Genomic DNA, 19834 nt, shown 5'->3' on the forward strand with positions numbered 1-19834 from the left:
AGCAAAGTGATGCTCCCAGTGCTGACAAGTGGGTGGAGGGCAGGGGGGACATCTTGAACTTGAGTTTGGGGGCCCCTCAGGAGGTGACAGGAGGAGGAGCGGGTGCTCTAAGCAACTGTGGCCTGACCCAGCTTGGCCTCTCCTGCCCCCCACCCCCTGCCACCCCAGTCACTCACACATACACAGAACACCCACCCCACTAGCCTGGGTACCAGTGTTCACAATGGTGTTTGAAAAGCGAAACAGAACTGAACATTTTTTTTTAGAACTGAACTTTTAACACAGCAAGAGTTGCTGTGGAAGCAAATAATCTACTATTCCCTGGTAGACTTTAAGTGGTGCGAAACAAGATATAAGACAGGACAGTAAGGTTTTGATCATTATAAACAATATAAGGATGCTGACCATCTCATTCAGGAGCCAAATAAAAATATTTACACCTGAGGGCAACCCTTTCAAAGACTGAAACACACAGTTGCCCTTTCATGTTATCTCCTGCAGTCCGAAGTGGATGTTTTCCTCCAAACCTGGGCCAGGACAAGTGCTTTTCCTGGGAACACATCACCCTTCCCTCTACATGGCTCTCCCAGGCCACCCTCATGTCCCCAGGCTATGTCTGAGGCTGGGGTCTGAGGGCTTCGTGCTCACCATCTGGCCTCTGCACTGGCACCCTCTCCGCTCACCTGTGACGGCATCGAAGAACTCCTCCTCTCCGTTCATCCTTCAGCAGCCAGGCGCCCGCCGCCTGATCCAGAGGGTCCTCTACTCAATCATTGTACTGAATCTACATCGACAGTGTAAGAAATTTCAAGCTGCGAACTTTTTAAGGTAAAAATCCAATAGGCACTGGAGACCTACAGGGGAAAAAAAATTTTTTAGTGCATTTAGCTTTCAGAAGTTGTATTGTTTAGAAACATTTAAAAATACCCATTCACTATCCTTGAGTTCATCTTGATTACATCTGAGCAAAGAAGTAAAAGGAATGACCTCACACAAGAGGAAACAGTCACATCTCTGTCCATCAGTGGGCACCACTATCTGAAGTTACTTTAAAAGCCACTGTCCACTGAAATGACTAATCTGGGGTCACGTGAACAGTTCAAAAGGCCAATTAGTGAAAGTGAGGCGTCCACACATCAAGGCCCCAACACACCTTTGCCACTGTGTATTTTCACCAGAAGCTGGAACAAGTGGTTATAAATAATGCAAAGTTCTGTTAAAACATTCATTCCACAACAACCTGAAACCAATTTTCAATTCTGGAAAATTAAGACTGCTGTGTAAGTTCACTGTCCTCAGCATAAACTGTAATCAACTTAAATTTTTTCAAAATTATTTTAGCTCAATATTTTAGAACTCATGCATATTAACTTCTCCCTTATGAAGCACAGTGTTTCATTAATGGCAATAGACTGTCCCCACAGGTTTGATGTTCTAGGAAAATCAGCAGAGACCCACGGTTCATTCACTGTGTGAGGCAGGCACAGGACTGAGCGCTCCCCTCCAGTTCTGAGAGCAGTTCCAAAGGAACAGGTGGTCCCCCAGTCCTTGGAGCCGTCACATGGCACCTGGTGTCACCTCCAAAGCGTTCATCTCAGGCTCCATCCTGAGCACAGGTGAGCGTCTATGTCATACAACCAACTGGGGTTGGGTTTTCCATCCTTCCTTCCCCCCCAGGAAGCTCTTTCAGAGTTTCCTTTCCTTCCCCACCTTCCTAACCCGCAGGCATAACCACACCCGGGCAGCTTCAGGAAACAGCCATTCAAAGCCTCACTCAGTCATCCATGCTGGTTCTGATTTCCTTTTGGCAAATAAGAGAAGTTACTGCTCACTTCTGACTCTTCTCTGATGTGACAGGCCCCACCTACAATATCCAGCATCACACTTGGGCTCCAGAAGCCACAAAGCGGAACCAGGGTTCCCTGGAGGAGAAATGGCTGAGCCCAGAACTGGGGTCCCTCTAGAGGCAGCAGGAAGCTGGCAAGACTACTTGAGTCAGGTCAAAAGGCTCAGACGAACCTGCAGAGGCTCCACTGCGACCGCAGGTTCCTGTGAGCCCTGAGAACACCCAGAGTAGTCACCTCACACATTTAAGTCCCTGGGTTCACCGAGATGCTGAAAAAGAAATCGAATGGTCACCACTGGGTGGAGGACGCCAACACATTCTTCTGAAAACTAGGACATGCAGGAAAGCATCAAGCCTTTGAGTTGCCTTCCTGTGCAGGCTCTCTGCCCCACTTTTTAGAGGCGTTCCTGCTGATGCATGAAGGACCGGGCTATGTCGATTCTGTGTGCAACCCTGACGAATTCCCATGTCTGAGTACTGGCCACCCACGGCCATGCCATCACAGACCCACTTAGGCTACCTGCCTCCTCCTCGGGAGTCCTGCTAAGACAATGGACCCTCCTCCAACCTTAACTACCAACCTAAGGAACACAGAGAAGACATGAATATGCCAAACTCCACCAAACGGACATGGTGGGCAACATCCAGACCCTGGGAAAGCACACAGGATGAAGCCCAGCTTCTCCAACCAATAAATCACACACACACACAGTGGCAGGTAAAGGGACACTGCCCTATCTCGAGTGAGATGACAGTTTCAAGGGTACAGACAGATGTCAGAACCCATTGGGCGCTTTCAATATGTGCAATTTAGGGAACTCCTAGTGGTCCAGTGGTTACGACTCCATGCTTACACGGCTGAGGGTGCAGGTTTGATCCCTGCTGGAGGAACTAAGATTCTGCAAACTGTGCAGCATGGCCCAAAATAAAACTAAATAAATACCTGCAATTTACTGTATGTTAATTACACCCCCTAGTTCAGTTCAGTTCAATTTAGTCGCTCAGTTATGTCCAACTCTTTGCGACCCCACAGACTGCAGCACACCAGGCCTTCCTGTCCATCACCAACTCCCGGAGTCTACCCAAACCCATGTCCATTGAGTCAGTGATGCCATCCAACCATCTTATCCTCTGTCGTCCCCTTGTCCGCCTGCCCTCAATCCTTCCCAGAATATGGGTCTTTTCCAATGAGTTAGCTCTTCACATCAGGTGGCCAAAGTACTGGCGTTTCAGCTTCAACATCAGTCCTTCCAATGAACACCCAGGACTAATCTCCTTGAGGATGGACTGGTTGGATCTCCTTGCAGTCCAAGGGACTCTCAAGAGTCTTCTCCAACACCACAGTTCAAAAGCATCAATTCTTCGACGCTCCACTTTCTTTACAGTCCAACTCTCACATCCATACATGACTACTGGAAAAACAATAGCCTTGACTAGACGGACCTTTGTTGGCAAAGTAATGTCTCTGCTTTTCAATATGCTATCTAGGTTGGTCATAACTTTCCTTTCAAGGAGTAAGCGTCTTTTAATTTCACGGCTGCAGTCACCATCTGCAGTGATTTTGGAGCCCCCAAAAATAAAGTCTGACACTGTTTCCACTATTTCCCTATCTATTTGCCATAAAGTGATGGGACCGGATGCCATGATCTTTGTTTTCTGAATGTTGAGCTTTAAGCCAACTTTTTCACTCTCCTCTTTCACTTTCATCAAGAGGCTCTTTAGTAGTTCTTCACTTTCTGCCATAAGGGTAGTGTCATCTGTATATCTGAGGTTATTGATATTTCTCCCAGCAATCTTGATTCCAGCTTGTGCTTCTTCCAGCCCAGCGTTTCTCATGATGTACTCTGCATATAAGTTAAATAAGCAGGGTGACAATATACAGCCTTGACATACTCCTTTTCCTGTTTGGAACCAGTCTGTTGTTACATGTCCAGTTCTAACTATTGCTTCTTGACCTGCATACAGATTTCTCAAGAGGCAGGTCAGGTGGTCTGGTATTCCCATTTCTTTCAGAATTTTCCATAGTCTATTGTGATCCACACAGTCAAAGGCTTTGGCATAGTCAATAAAGCAGAAATAGATGTTTTTCTGGAACTCTTTTGCTTTTTCCATGATCCAGCGGATGTTGGCAATTTGATCTCTAGTTTCTCTGTCTTTTTTGAAACCAGTCTGAACATCTGGAAGTTCACGGTTCACGTATTGCTGAAGCCTGGCTTGGAGAATTTTGAGCATTACTTTGCTAGAATGTGAGATGAGTGCAATTGTGCGGTAGTTTGAACATTCTTTGGCATTGCCTTTCTTTGGGATTGGAATGAAAACTGACCTTTTCCAGTCCTGTGGCCACTGCTGAGTTTTCCAAATTTGCTGGCATATCGAGTGCAGCACTTTCACAGCATCTTTTAGGGTTTGAAATAGTTCAACTGGAATCCCATCACCTCCACCAGCTTTGTTTGTAGTGATGCTTCATAAGGCCCACTTGACTTCACATTCCAGGATGTCTGGCTCTAGGTGAGTGATCACACCATCGTGATTATCTGGGTTGTTAAGATCTTTTTTGTACAGTTCTTCTGTGTATTCCTGCCACCTCTTCTTAATATCTTCTGCTTGTTAGGTCCATACCATTTCTGTCCTTTATTGAGCCCATTTTTGCATGAAATGTTCCCTTAGTATCTCTAATTTTCTTGAAGAGATCTCTAGTCTTTCCCATTCTATTATTTTTCTCTATTTCTTTGCACTGATTGCCAAGGAAGGCTTTCTTATCTCTCCTTGCTATTCTTTGGAACGCTGCATTCAAATGGGTATATCTTTCCTTTTCTCCTTTGCTTTATGCTTCTCTTTTTTCACAGCTATTTGTAAGGCCTTCTCAGACAGCCATTTTGCTTTTTGCATTTCTTTTTCTTGGGGATGGTCTAGCTCCCTGTCTCCTGTACAATGTCACGAATCTCTGTCCATAGTTCATCAGGCACTCTGTCTATCAGATCTAGTCCCTTAAATCTATTTCTCACTTCCACTGTAATCATAAGGGACTTGGTTTAGGTCATACCTGAATGGTCTAGTGGTTTTCCCCACTTTCTTCAATTTAAGTCTGAATTTGGCAATAAAGAGTTCATGACCTGAGCCACAGTCAGCTCCTAGTCTTGTTTTCGCTGACTGTATAGAGCTTCTCCATCTTTGGCTGCAAAGAATATAATCAATCTGATTTCGGTGTTGGCCATCTGGTGATGTCCATGTGTAGAGTCTTCTCTTGTGTTGTTGGAAGAGGGTGTTTGCTATGACCAGTGCGTTCTCTTGGCAAAACTCTATTAGCCTTTGCCCTGCTTCATTCTGTACTCCAAGGCCAAATTTGCCTGTTACTCCAGGCGTTCCCTGACTTCTTACTTTTGCATTCGAGTCCCCTATAATGAAAAGGACATCTTTTTTGGGTGTCAGTTCTAAAAGGTCTTGTAGGTCTTCACAGAACCGTTCAACCTTAGCTTCTTCACACCCCCAAAAGATACTTAAAGGCACAGATATCATAACTGCATCTTTTAAACTGCTCTTATTTTTTAGAGCTATGCGCTGAAACACATCGGATAGAACGACAGCATGTCTGGGAGTTTCTTCAAAATGACCTGGGGAGAGGGCGGGGTGGTTAAGGGGATGAGATGTGCCAGGAGCTGGTGAACTGCTGGGTGTGGAGACAGGCTCATAGGGGACCATGGCGCTGTGCTGCCTGCTTCTCTGTACCTTTAATATCTCCCATAATAGAAGGCATGTTCAAAGCCGTGGTATTTTCTTTTTATATGCTCCCTTGCCCATAACAAAAGTCCCAATGTTAAAAGTAAATCAATCAAAACGCATGGAAAGTCTTTAAAATGAAGGTCAGGCTTAAAGTAAGATGTCAGGCTGGACAAACACTGAAGACAGGAGCTGAGCAAATAGCTGGGACCGTGACGTGGCTGCAGCCCTGTGACCCTGCCATGCAGATCTGTGGTCCAACTACCACCAGGTACCCGAGCCCCATATACGAGGCGCCACGCGTCAAGGCCAGAAGCCTCGCAGCCACCTCAGACCTGCACATACCCGCAGGTGCACAGCTAATCCCACCCAGCATCCAGGCCGTGCCTGGGGGTGTCGTCCTAAAAGCCACACACCTTGTACGGTCTTCACTGTGCCAGGAGAAACCAGCCACCACTATGGGATCAACACAAGACAGCAGTGATCTACCTCCTTCAGGACAGAGGACATGCCTGGGAGGGACAGCCCCCGAGGAAGGCCTCTCCTGAGTTTGGGGGGGACCAGGGGCAGGGAGAGTGGGGCCCCAGGGGCATGGGGGCAGGGCATCCTTGGTCCCACCTCAGTCTGGCTGCCCACCTGACCTCTTCTCAGAAGTCTTACGGCTGTGGGACCCTCCATACTCAGTCCCCTGCTGAGTGGCCTCTGACCCCAAGGTGGTCCTTGCCCCCGACCCAGCCCACACTCATGGAGGGACCCTAAGGTGGGCAGGGAGCCGAAAGCCTCCACTCCACTGTATCTGTTGGGCCTCAGAGAAGACAGGGTTTCAGGAAAGGACTTTCTTTTTCCAAATCAGCTGCTTCCTTTTCTAAGTCCAGGGAAAAACGCAGAAAGTAAGCTTCTGCTGGACGTCTCTGTGGGCCTCCAGGGACTCTCCCTCCGCAGCCCCTCCTCAAGCCCCGCAGTCAGCATTCCCTCCAGGTCCCGCCAAGGGACAGCCAGGGCACCCTACTGCTTTTAGGTCCCCACAAGGCGCCTGCCCCTCCACAGAGCCCCTCACCTCTCTTCAAGGTGCCCGCCCCCAGAGTGCTGCCCCGTGCCCCCAGGACCCGGCTCCAAATGCGGACTGTCCACCACCACATATACGAATACCCGCACTCAAGCCTTACAAACCCATCTTTACATTTTCTTAGAAAAACAGACCTAGTCACTGAGGAATAAGTGGCTGGCTTAGGGACCTGGTGGTTAATCTCCAAGGTCGACTCAGTAAAGAGTCAAACTGTGTGTTACTTCTCTGCTCAAAAATGAGCAAGGCAACCTAGATGCAATCTTCACAAAGAAAGAAAAGCTCACCAATAATTTGAAAATTTTAAAGCTACTTTTGCAGTTAAATGTCAATTCTGAATTTAAATTGTCCAAAATAATAAAAATTTTATTTAGTAATTTAAAAATACATTAGCAAGCATCAACCAGATGGAAGATAAGAAACAGACGACTTGAACAACACCATCAACCAATTAGATCTAACAGATGTATCCAGAACACTCCACCCAACAACAGGACACACCTTCTCAAGTGCATGTGGGACGTTCTCCAGGACAGACCATATGCTAGGCTGCAGACTATGTCTCAGTAGATTTTAAATGGTCTGTATCACACAAAGCATCTTCTCTGACTATAAAATAATGAATTAGAAATCACTAACAGAAGGAAAACTAGAAAATTCACAACGTTCGGAAATTAAGTAACATTCCTCTTAGGAATTCTCCGGTGGTCCAGTGGTTAGGACTCAGCTTTCACTCTCAATGGCCTGAGTTCAATCTGCCTGAGTTCAATCTCTGGCCAGGGAGCTAAGATCCCACAAGCTGCCTGGCACTGCCAAAACAAAATGAAAAACTATCTTAAACAACCAACAGATCAGAGAAAAAAAACTACAGGGGAAAAGTAGGAAATCCTTATAAACAAATGAAAATGAAAACACAACACACCAAAGTTTATGGAACGCAGCGACAATAGAGCTAAATGGAAACTATATAGCTACCAACACTTACACTAAAAAAATAAGATACCAGATCAATAACCTAACCTCACAACTTAAGGAAGGAGAAGAACAACAAACAAATGTCAAAGCTAGCCGAAGGAAGGAAATAATAAGAATAGGAAAACAGAGGAAATCAGTGAAACCAGAAGTCAGTTCTTTGAAAAGATCAACATAATCGATCAATCTTCAGTTAGATGGACCAATAAAAAAGAACAGTTAAAAAACTAAAATCATAAATTGAAATGGGGACATTACTCATTCTACAGAAACAAAAGGATTATAAGAAAGGGCTATGAACCCTGCAAAACTGGATAACCTAGATGAAACGACAAATTCCTAGAAACACATAAAGTACTAAGCCTAAATCAAACAGAAAATCTGAGCAGGCCAATCAGTAATCAAAAATCTCCCAACAAAGAAAAACCCTGGATCTGACAACTTCAAAATTCTACCAAACATTTAAAAAAGAACTAACATGAATTCTTCTCAAACTTTCTCCCAAATTAAGAATAGACACTTCCTAACCCCATCTATGTGATAAGGTAAAGACCCTACCAAAAAAAAAAACTACAAACCAATATCCCTTACAAACACAGATGCAAAAGTCCTCAACATACTAATAGATAGAACACACTGACACACATTTAGCAACATATTAAAGAGGATTACGTGTCATAACCAAATGGGATTTACTCGTGGAACAAAAGGATGATTCAATACGTGAAACTCAATTGATGTAATATATCACATTAATAGAATGAAGGGGGAAAAACCACATGATCATCCCAACTGATGCAAAATTCAACACCTTTTCATGATAGAAATACTTGACAAACTGCAATGGAAGGAGAACATAATAAGGGCCAGATAGGAAAAAACAACAGTAAATATCATACTCAGTGCTGAAAGCTTTTCCTCTAAGATCAGGAAACCACTGATGCCCACTTTCACCAGTTCTAGTCACCACAGTACTGAAAGTTCTAGGCCGAATAATTAGGCAAGAAAAAGAAAGAAAAGTCATCCAAATTGGAAAAGAAGAAGTGAAATTATGTTTGCAGATGATGTGATCTTATATAGAGAAAACACTAAAGATTCCACAAACACATACTAAAAAACTATTAGGATAAATTAATTCAGCAAGGTAGCAGGATACAAACTCGACGTAGAAGAATCAGTTGTATTTCTACACACTTACAGTGAACAGTCTGAAAAGGGAATCCCCAAAACAATCCTTTTTACAATGTCATCTAAAAGGATAAAGTTCTTAGGAATTAACCAAGGAGGCTAAAGACCATACGATGAAAACTATAAAACACTGCCAAAAGAAATGAAAAACATAAGCAAATGGAAACATATCCCACGTTCATGGATTGGACGACTGAGTATTAAGATGTTGATACAATTCAAATCCATCTATAGATTCAATACAATGCCTGTCAAGCAACAGGATGTTTTCTACAGAGATAGAAGAATCCATTCTAAAACTCATGTGGAATGTCAAGTGACCTTTAATAGCCAAAACAAACTGAAGAAAGGAGAACAAAGCCAGAAGACCACACTTCCTGATTTCACAACTTACTACAAAACTACAGTAATTAAAACAGTGTGGTACAAGCCCAGAGACCAATGGAAAAGAAGAGAGTCCAGGAATAAACCCTCACATATACAGTCAATTGACTTCTGACAAGCAAGTGTGCCAAGACCATTCAAGAAGGAAAAGACTATCTTTTCAACAAACGGTGCTGGGAAACTGGATATCCACAGGCAAATAAATGAAGTTGGACCCTATCTTATATCATACACAAAAATTAACTCAAAGTGGATCAAGGACCTAAATGTAAGATCTAAAACTAAAAAACTCTTAAGAGGAAGATATAGGGCAAAACCTCCATAACTTTGGATTTGGCAATGGTTTATTGGATAAGACACCAAGGTGAAAGTGAAAGCGGCTCAGTCACGTCCGACTCTGCGATCCCATGTACGATACAGTTCATGGAATTCTCCAGGCCAGAATATACTGGAGTGGGTAGCCTTTCCCTTCTCCAGGGGATCTTCCCAACCCAGGGACTGAACCCAGGTGTCCTGCAACTGCACCAAAGGCAGAGACAAAGAGAAATTAGACAAACTGACTTCATGAAAAAAATTTTAAATTTGTGCATTAGATACTATCAGAGTATAGAGGCAAGCCCCAGGATGGGAGAAAATATTTGCAAATCATACATCTGATAACAGATTAATATCATGACTATATAGAGAACTCCTAAAACATAATAACAAAAAACAAACAACCTGATTCAAAAATGGGCAAGAGTTGACCAGACATCTCACCAGAGAACACATCAGTTCAGTTCAGTTGCTCAGTCGTATCTGACTCTTTGCGACCCCATGAACCACAGCACGCCAGGCCTCCCTGTTCATCACCAACTCCCAGAGTCCACCCAAACCCATGTCCATCGAGTTGGTGATGCCGTCCAACCATCTCATCCTCTGTTGTCCCCTTCTCGTCCTGCCCTCAATCTTTCCCAGGTCAGGGTCTTTTCAAATGAGTCAGTTCTTCACATCAGGTGGCCATACCAATGGCCAATAAGCATATGAAAAGATGCTCAGCTCACTAATCATCAGGGCAATGCAATCAAAGCTATAGTGAGACACAACCTCACACCCTTTAGGATGGCTACCATCAGAAACAACAGAAACTGACAAGTCTCGGTGAGGGTGTGGAGAAAGAGGAACCCTTGCGCATGTTGCCAAGAATGTAAAATGGTACCGCCGCTGTGGCAAATAGTAGAGCAGTTCCTCAAAAAATTAAAAATAGAATTACCACATGATCCAGCAATTCCACTTCTAGGTATGTACCCAAAAGCACTGAAAGCAATTCTTTCAATTTTTTGCACGCCTATGTTCACAGCAGCTAAAATGTGGAAGCAACCCAAGTGTCCATCCACAGACAAAAGGAAAAGCAAAATGGGGTCCAGACACATGACAGAATATTATTCAGCCTTAGAAAGGAAGGAAGCCCTGCCACATGCTACAGCACTGAGGAACCTTGAGGACATTATGACCAGTGAAATACGCCAGACACGAAAAGACAATTACTGTGTGATCCCACTTACACGGGGACCGTAGAGGAGTCAAATTCATAGAGACGGGAAGAAGGTGGATGTCAGAGGCTGGCAGAGGGGAAATGGGGAGCTGGTGCTTAATGGGTCTTTACCATTTCACAGGATGAAAAGAGCTTTGGGGTGGTTGGTGGTGATGGCTGTATATACGACCACTGAACTGCACACTTAAAAATGGTCAGGATGGTAATTTTTATGCTATGTGTATTTTACTGCAACTTTCTAAACTGGAAAAAAAATACATTCGTAAGTAGGACAAACAAGAAATGAACAATTGTGCACAGAGCTCCACGCGCTGGGTGCCAGGCTCTGAAGCACTGCCCGGGAAAGGGAGAATTCCCCTGGGAACTGAAAGATTCTCATGCGAGACTCCCTCTGAGAAGGGTCCCAAACCCCATCCACACTCCAGCCTCAGGGGGTGCTGCTCCTTGTAACAGCTCACACGAACGCAGCCAAAGCCTTCCATCCGCGTTCCCGCTGGGAGAGGCAAGGAGCCAAGGGAGGCCAGGGGGCTAGAGCACCGGAGCCGGGGTGGGGAGCGGACTTGGGGATTGAAGAAGGGTACACAAGAACTGCCCAGAAGGCCTGGTCCCACCCCCCACTCCCACCTCCTGCTCCCCAGAGCTCACACCCCGAGGGTGGTCACGGAGCAGATGACCCCAAAGGAATTGCCGGTGAGACCCAGCCAGGGCCTCAGCCAGGGGGCACGCTTCCCTGATAGGACATGTGCTCAACCCATCAGATGCAAAAAACAGGATTTCCGTCAAGAATGAGTCAGAGACAGAAGCAAGGGAGCGGTAGCCGGCAAGAGCCCAGTCTGTCCGTAAGTCTCTCACCATCCCACAGCTATCAAGGTCAAGGTCAAACTTTTCCCGTGCACAGTGCAGAGGGCCACAGTCAGTCTCAGGCCAGTGATGGAACAGACCAGAGAGAGGTCCCAGTACTGCCCCAGGGCCTCCCCTTCCCGCGGGCCATCTGGCTGCGACCAACCTGGCCACACCCCTGAGGCTGTGCTGTCAGACCCCAGAGAGATGCTACAGAGACACTTCCACGTTACCAGAGCGCACAGGCTGGGACGACCACCAAGAGTGTGGAAGCCCCATCTCTCCTGAGTGTGAAAACCAGAGTTTAGCACATAATGGATTCCATCAGTATCTGGAGGAATTGAAGAGCCGAAGGATAGGGATGGGAAAATTAAATCTGGAAAAGGGGAACCGAGACTGCTGGGAGATGTCAACTCATTCTGGGGTGGCGCAAGTGTGCCCACAGGCTCTCCTGATCCGGCCACCCTCTGAGGAAGGAACAAGGCCCAGGGACACCACCAGTCCCAGGGCCTCCCGAGGTGTCATCCCCTCCATTGTGGCAGTGTCACTGTGGGTGAACAGTGACCTTTGTGGTCACTGACTGTTTCAGTTTTGAGATGTCCACTTTGTCAAGGAAGCCCACCTGTCTCCTGGATGCCTAACGGCTCCTACCTAGCCTCCTCCTGCCACCACGCCACAGCGCCCAGTTTCTTTCTTCTGTAAAAGAACAAGACTTAATGGATACAAGCACTCAGTTTGCACCAGTGCCGTGCTAGAAGTAGTCTCTCTAACCTACTCTGTCCGGAGCAGTGGCCACAGGGCCACAGGTGACTCTGAGCTCATGCAGAGAGGAAGCCAATGCTTACTTCTCTGTGACGCTACCCAGCTGAATCCCTTCCACTCCAGTGGCCAATGTGGCAGGTGGTGTCCCTCCCAGAGAGAGCGCTGCGGGGCCTCACTGGGTTGGGACAACATGGGGACCCAGGAAGTTCCGGTGGCCCCACTTGGCCTTTGCACACAAGTCAGGTGGTAGCAGCAGAGCTGGCCTGGTCCATGCAGGCTTCCCAACCAGCCACAGATGGAGCGCAGAGAAGAGTATCAGGCCAAGCCTGCCCTTTATTCTTATTTCCAAAGCTGTCCTGGTTTTCACCTGTTGAACTCACTGAAATGTGCACTTCGCTACCTGCTGAAGAATGATCAGGTTGTCACGCTCCTGAGGCTGGAAACGCTTGGTGGTGGAATAAGGTAAACACCCCACTCTGCTCCCAGCAAGGCCTCTCAAAAGGCTGGCTGTCATCTGCAGAGCACCTGTCCACATGCACCTCGGGGACCACAGGGAAGAACCGAGGGTGGCCTTTTGGACACTGGTTCCTTACACTCGATGGAATCTGATTGAGTCTAATTGTGCCTGAGGCTCTATCAGGGTGCTCTTTTAGGGCAAAATGAGTACGTGTGTATTTTCTGTCTGTGGACTTTCCACAACCCTGGCCTTCTGCAGGGTGGCGTGATCTTCAGCAAAAGATGAAGATGCTGCAGGGACCTCAAAATGTCTTCGTTGAGGGGTGAGAGTTAGGGCAAGGGGCCAGAGCAGCCTAGCCCCAGAGGCTCCCATCTTGTCCATGCCAGCGAGCAGTTTACAGTCAGCACACAACTAGCCGAGGTTGTTAGGGGTTCAGGCAAGAAACTGAAAGTTTCCAGACTCAGGAAGGTAAGCAAACCTCTCTGCTGTGTAAACAGCTGCATTAATCACCCACTGTTTACCATTCTCCACCCCACGGGGCAAACCAGTCCGGTCCCAGGAGCCACACTTCCTGCTGGGCCTCAGCAGCAGCTGAGACCCCCGTCCACGTACTTGTCCACGACAGACTCAGTCTAGTCCCATGCGCCCCCCACCCCCACCCCTGGGATCCAACTGCTCCCTGTGCAGTGGTGAGCACCAGGACAGTACGTCTTGGTAGGCACTTGGAGGACACACTGATGACCCAGCGCACAGCACTGCAGACGAGGACTGCACGGGATGAATGGATGCTCTTCTGTGCAAATGCGTTTGTTTGAATCAACACAGAGTGAAACAGAGTGGTGTGAACGCAGGCTGGGGGTGTGGGTGAGAGAGCTCTGGACAAGAAGCCCGTTCACAGCCTCCGGGGCTGTGTTCACACAAAACCACAAGAGCCGCAGCCACCGTGGAGGCAGCACACTGAGGGCCGGGAAAAATCAGGCCATGGCAGTGCCCCTCCTGCAGCAGGTCCATCTCTCATGAGCAGGACCACAGCCTGGACACGTTGTGGGGGAATGCTCCAGATGCCATATCCATCATGGGGCAGGGACCAGTCTGATAGCCTCGCCCTTTCGCCTCCTCCCTCTCCCACTCCAGGTCCTTCCCCATTAGCTCCCGCCCAAGTAGGACACACTTGCTCGCTCCCCTGACCGGTTTCACCTGCTAAGAAATTCACCATCCAAGTCACGCCTACCCCAGGCACTTCCTGAGCACTAACCAAGGTCAGGAAACTCCACAAATTTCTAACCACCCCACCCCTAGGAAAAAAAAGAGAGAAATGAAAAGGGAAAAATTGCAAAGTTCTGTTTGAGTTCATTCTTTTCCCCAGGAACCTGATTCAGACTCTTCATTCAGTTCTCAAAGCAGGGGCAGCAGGGGTGGGGAGTGGAGGTGGTCCCTGATCCTGATCCAAAATGCGTTAGGACCCTGTAGTTAGACCCTAACCCCTGGCAAGTACACCAGCCCCGCTGGAGTCACAGAAGTAGGGCATACACACGACCCAGGCCTCCCGCCTAGGAGCCCGAGGAGGTGAGGTCTGGGCCTGGAACCTCCAGCTTTTACACAGTTGCACAAGTTCTTCTGGTAAGAAGCCCTGCCATTGAACCCACAGCACCCTACCTCTAAGACGGACTTCAGGGCAGCCCTGGGCCCTCCAGCCCCTCCCTCATGTGCTGGAACATGCCCCGTAGTTAACAGAACACAGGCACTGGTGCCCAACTGGTACCAAGCTGGGCACAAGATGCACTGGCCCTCCCTGGTCACGGCCCCAGTTCACAACTGTCACTGCTGGAGCTCTCTCTGAGGTGCTCCTTTTCACCCACAAAGCTTCCCGCTTTGGCCGTCAGAGCACACACCTCCCTGGTTTAAGGCGACAGTGGAACTCACCTTTCAGCCAAGCATGGTGGCACAGGCGCTAGGTCACAGCTGATCTTTTCCCACAACCAGCATTTCATTTGTTCAGTAAAACACACACCCACCCCTGCCCCCCATGGCTGCCGTCGTCTTTTCTAGAACCTGGGTTCAGGAAGACTTCGCACAAGACCATGTCTCATGCCAGGCTCTCCCCCAAGAACCTGTGTACCAGCGTGGAACCGTGCTTCCCAGGCACCTGTCAAGGCTGGTGGGCCCACCGCTCAGATAAAGGTATAAGCTCAAGGTCAGACAGGTCTGCCTCACCCAGAGCCACACAGACCATTCCTCCTGCCATGACCCCAGAGCCCAGGGGTGAGCAGACTTCCTCCCCCCTAGGCCCCCAGGCTACAGGCCGGGCTGGTGCAGGGCTAACCGGGCCAGCATTGACTCAGGGTTTGCATATCAAAAGAAATCCTGCAAGAACTCCACCGATGAAATGAGAAAGCAAAGAAAGAGACACACAAACATCAGGCAGAGAGGTCTCCACACCTCCACGTCTCTAAACACAGTCCTTTCTGAAGGCTGACCTCCACTGTCCAGCTCTTCGCACAGGTTACCAGTTGAAAGATGGTGATGCTTTGAAACGCTGCCCAATGACCCCAAGTGCTTTTCTGAATTTGGAAAAAAGAGGAAATAAGAGCCACAAAGCTCCTGGATGGGTTACAGTGACCATTTCATTACATGTTTGTTAAGGGGAGCTACCGGTCTGAGTATTCCACACACGATTCCAGCCAGAGGGCAATATGGCTGCAATGCCAATGCCTGGGATTTATCAGCAAAAATGCTTTGACAAGTACACACTGCAGCAGAGACACAAATTAATCACTGTGCACAGAAACTGCATTGAAAGTCCCAAACTAAGACCTAAAATACTAATGATTCTTGGAATTTAAGTATTTGTAAATAATCAATTATGTTCAAATGCTAACTTCCTCCCAGTATCCATATCAATTCAATCTTAAAGTGCACTAAAGTTTCTGTCTGTGGGTATGAGCCCCAGGAGAGATACTGCTTGGGTCCAGGGGTTTTCCAAACAACTCCACCTGAATAGTCATATCTTAAAAGTGTTACTGTAGCTCATTTCAATAGAACTGCAGATCTACCTACCAACAATTTCCCTGGCTTCCCTTCACTGATAAGTTGCATTTGTCTGTCTGTGTCAGTGTCGGGAGAGGTCAATTTCAGTGCTCTCAGGTCTACGACAGAAAGTCTACTGAGAATCTACTACAGTGCCAGGTCCGCTCAGTTACACTTTCACATATAACCTACGCAATAGCCCACTTCACAGGCCAGCACCCTTGAGGCAAGAGCAGATGAGTAACTTTCCTCCCATCAAAGAGAGCCAGGGGGCCAGAACCCGAGAGCCTCCGGCCATGTCAGGGAAGATTCCTAACCTCTCAGACAGAACACTTTAGCCACCTGAGGACCAGCAACACAGCCCTTGCTCAAAGATGCAAGCCTTGCATGCCTTATACCCCACACAGCCAAACTCCTAGGAAAAGATGGGTGTTGGCTTTTCACAGGAATACTAAAGAAATCATTTGAAGACAGTATAAGAATAAATAAAATGTTTCCAACATTTCATAATTAGCTGAAGATTTTACCAAGATTTGTACCAAGATCTTTAAAATCAGGCTGGTTTTAAGTATTTATCCAAGACTCGTTTGCCAGCATTTCCTGGAGGGCCTAGATAAGATGCAGTGGGACAAAGGTCAAGTGGCACTTTTTAAACACTGAAATGACACTGCTTCTGAAAATGGTAGGCCAGAGCCTGACCCCTCTGAATACACCTGGGATGAAAAAGGAAAGCCCTCAGTGCACGGTTTACAGTCTTAAGTTCACCGCATCAAGCTCGCACAGAAATGAATTCAAAACCAAGGCTTGGGCCCAACAGCATATCCATCCATGTCACCCCCGTCCCCTCAACTTGCCCTCTCACAGAGTGAACGTTAGTGGCTTCCCCACTGACTGCAGAACTGGGCAGCAGGCAAGGTACTTGAGCAAAATCCTGGATAGCCAGTGGAGAATTTCTACTTTATTTCAGAAGAAATTAAATGGCTTCATAAACATTCACGCTCACCCCAAATGAAAATCTATCAGTTATGTGTGCTGCAAGAAACAAAGTTCTGACACACAGTAATGAGGCAATTAAACATTCCAAAGAAAAACGCTGAAGGGACCTTGAAAAAGAAAATGTTGGTTTTTAAAAGGCACTACAGAGAGGTATTTAAGGATGTGGACCCTGGAGCCAGACTGCCTCGGTTCAAATCCCTGCTCTATAACTTACTCCTATGTGATTCAGAGTAACTTACTTAGCCTCTCTGCTTCCCTGGTGGCTCAGACGGTAAAGAATCCACCTGCAACGCGAGAGACGTGGGTTCGATCTTTGGGTTGGGAAGATTCCCTGGAGGAGGGCCTGGCAACTCACTCCAGTATTCCTGCCTGGAGAATCCCCACGGACAGAGGAGCCAGTCCATGGGGTTTCAAAGAGTCAGACACGACTGAGCCGACTAAGTACACACACTTCACCTCTCTGTTCTTCAGCTTTCTCATGACTAGACACAGGAAAATGGAACTAAGGAAGAGTCTTGGAGGCTACTGTGAAAACCACATGAATCAAGTGAATATAATGTGCTTACAGCAGTCCTGGACAACACTTGTCAGGTATTACTGTCATCTTAGGTAAGAGCTTATTAACAGAAGGACAGGTGAAGCAAACAGACAAAGGAAGCTCTAAGGAGATTTCGGTTGTCCACGGACTGAACGACAGCACCCTGCCAGGCGCTGCGCAGGACAAGGAGCAAGTGCAGTCCATAAGGTTCCTGTCCCCAACCAAGGGGCAGAGAGTTAACAACCGTGCACCTGCCACATGTCAGAACTGCTGCAGACAAGCGTTTCTTCTGCTGTCTTATCAGCCCTGCCAGGAACATGGTTATGTGTCACAGAGGAAGGAACTGAGGCCAGGAGTGATGGGCAAACACTGCCCAGGGCACAGTCAGCAAGGGCCTTCGCTCTGCCACCAGGACAAGGAGCCACAATGCCAGGGTCCCAGGACACTGCTGCTCCCCAGCCCCACTGGATGGACAGCACCTGCAGCTCACAGCCAGGCATGCAGCGGGCACCCCAGAGACGTCTGCTGAACTGCACTGAGTGAGACCACGTCTCCTAATGTGCGAAGGCCACCCCAGCAAAGGGACTAAGGCACAGGATGCTGCTGCTGGGAGGTCCAAAACTTGTCCTAGACTGACCCCAAGGACAGGAACCCAGCTTCCTGGGAGGTGATCCTCACACTCAAGAGTGCCAGGAACATCCTAACACTACCCGGCTGCTTCTCCCAGAAAAACCTGGGAAGACTGATTACTGATTACCCAATAGTCTTGCTCTGGGCTTATTAAGTCTCAAGATTTATTCTGCTGATTACTGAAATGTAACTGCAGAGAGAAGGAAGCTTTTAAAATCAGATTACATATCTAATTTATCTAACATATGTGTTAGGTGGAGAGCTCTCTGCAGTAAGTACAGTCTGCTAAGTTGACAAATTAAAAACAAAAGGAAGAGCAGGGGAGGGGGTGGACATGGGCACAAAACCTCGCAGGGCCCAGACAAACCCACAGGTGGTCGCGAGGCAGGGGAGAGGAGGGCAGGAGAGGGAGGGCAGGAGAGGGAGGGCTGCACCATGAGCGGGGACACTGGCTCTTCATCCCGTGCCCTTCCAGACTGGTTGACCACAGACGCCGGCTACCTTAGACACAAGGGAAAGTCGGGGGTCCCGCCACCCCTGCCCAACGCGCCCCCCGACTCATCTCTGCCGCTGAGAGGGGCTGGAGGGCGCCCGAGCCCGCTCTCCAGTCCACTTCCGGGTGCGGCGGCCGGCTGTCCAGCACCGAGGCCGCAGTTGCCCGGAGACGCGGGGTCTGAGCGGCCGCCCGGGACCCAGGCCCGCCGCCCCCGCCCGCGGACCGTCCCAGCCGCCGGCCGCCAACTTTCCTCCCAAGTTTCCTCGGACCCAGGACGCGGCCGGCGGGCTGGCTGGCGGTGGGAAGCCGGGCGGGCCGGGGCTGGGGTCGAGGCCTGGCCAAGAGGCGGGGGGCGCGAGGCTCTGGCTCCCCCCTAGCCGGGCCCGGCCTCCCTGTCGCCCGAGGCCCAGGCCCGCCCGCCCGACGCCGGGCGCGGTTCCCGGGAGACGTCGGGGTCCCGACCAGGTCACTCACCTAGACTGCTGTCCCTCCGGCGCCCGCGGAGTCCCGCTGCCTGCCCCGCCCCCGCCCCGCAGGCCCGCGACCCACTGACACCGAGGCGGAAGTGCGGCCGGCCACCCCGCCGATTGACAGCCCGCGTTCGCCACTCGCTGCGCCCGGCGCCGTCGCGTCGGCCCCCGCCGGCCCAATCAACGCTCGACCCGAGGCGGCTCTGGAAGGCGGGAATATGCTAATTACGTCGCCAGAGAGGCCCCGCCTTCCGCCCCTCAGGAGTCCGGCCCTTGCGGAGGAGTGACGATGCAGAAGACCAATCAAAGAAGGGAAAGGCGGGATTATGCAGATATAGACGCGAAAAGGGTGGGCGAGAGGAAGGAAGGGGCGTGGCTGGGTGAGCTGAGTTTACAAACAGCGAGTCAGGTGGCCGGGTCGCTGCTGCTGCGCGCGCTCGGGCCTCTGCACCTGCCCCTCCCAACCCCCCGAGGACTGGCGGAACCGGGAGTCACCCTTCAAAAAACTGCCTTCCTCAGCAGCCATGCAGGGCTTCTCACCGTCCACCCTCCGTGCCATACCTTTCACCACTCACCAAAACCCGGCGCCAGTTTACCCTCCTGACTGTTCCCTCCTTTGTTTAAAACCTTTGGGGGCTCTTACTGACTGCTGTGGCTCCACGGTTAAGCCCATAAGCTCTGGAGTCAGATCCGAGCTTGCATCCTTACCAGCTGTGTGGCTGTGGGCAAGTAAACTAACGTCTCTGAGCCTATGAGTACCAAGATTTCCTTTGCAAACCAGGTTTCTCCTACCGAATCCCATCTAAGTCTTAGGTCTGATTTGGGGTGAGTGGGGTAACATGAATCAGGCTGACTGCTGAGAGTTACAGCAAGTGGTTCAGGGGTGAGCAGGTTACCCTGTCCTGGCCAGTGAG

The 19834-nt window shown here is 48.9% G+C and overlaps 1 protein-coding gene across 1 annotated transcript in view; it reads right to left on the reverse strand.

Annotated features, from left to right (window-relative positions):
* The window catches only part of OSBPL2 (oxysterol binding protein like 2), a 35993-nt gene extending 16879 nt beyond the window's left edge, over positions 1-19114 (reverse strand). Inside the window, exons 1-2 of the mRNA XM_069546774.1 lie at positions 18925-19114; positions 684-854 (exon numbers count right to left, since the gene is read on the reverse strand). Of these exons, the coding sequence (XP_069402875.1) occupies positions 684-720 (37 nt within the window). The 5' untranslated portion in view covers positions 721-854; positions 18925-19114. The remainder of the gene's footprint in view (positions 1-683; positions 855-18924) is intronic.
* Positions 19115-19834: the final 720 nt, after the last annotated feature.

This window comes from Ovis canadensis, chromosome 13, assembly GCF_042477335.2.
Source record: "Ovis canadensis isolate MfBH-ARS-UI-01 breed Bighorn chromosome 13, ARS-UI_OviCan_v2, whole genome shotgun sequence".
NCBI classification, from domain to species: Eukaryota; Metazoa; Chordata; class Mammalia; order Artiodactyla; family Bovidae; genus Ovis; species Ovis canadensis.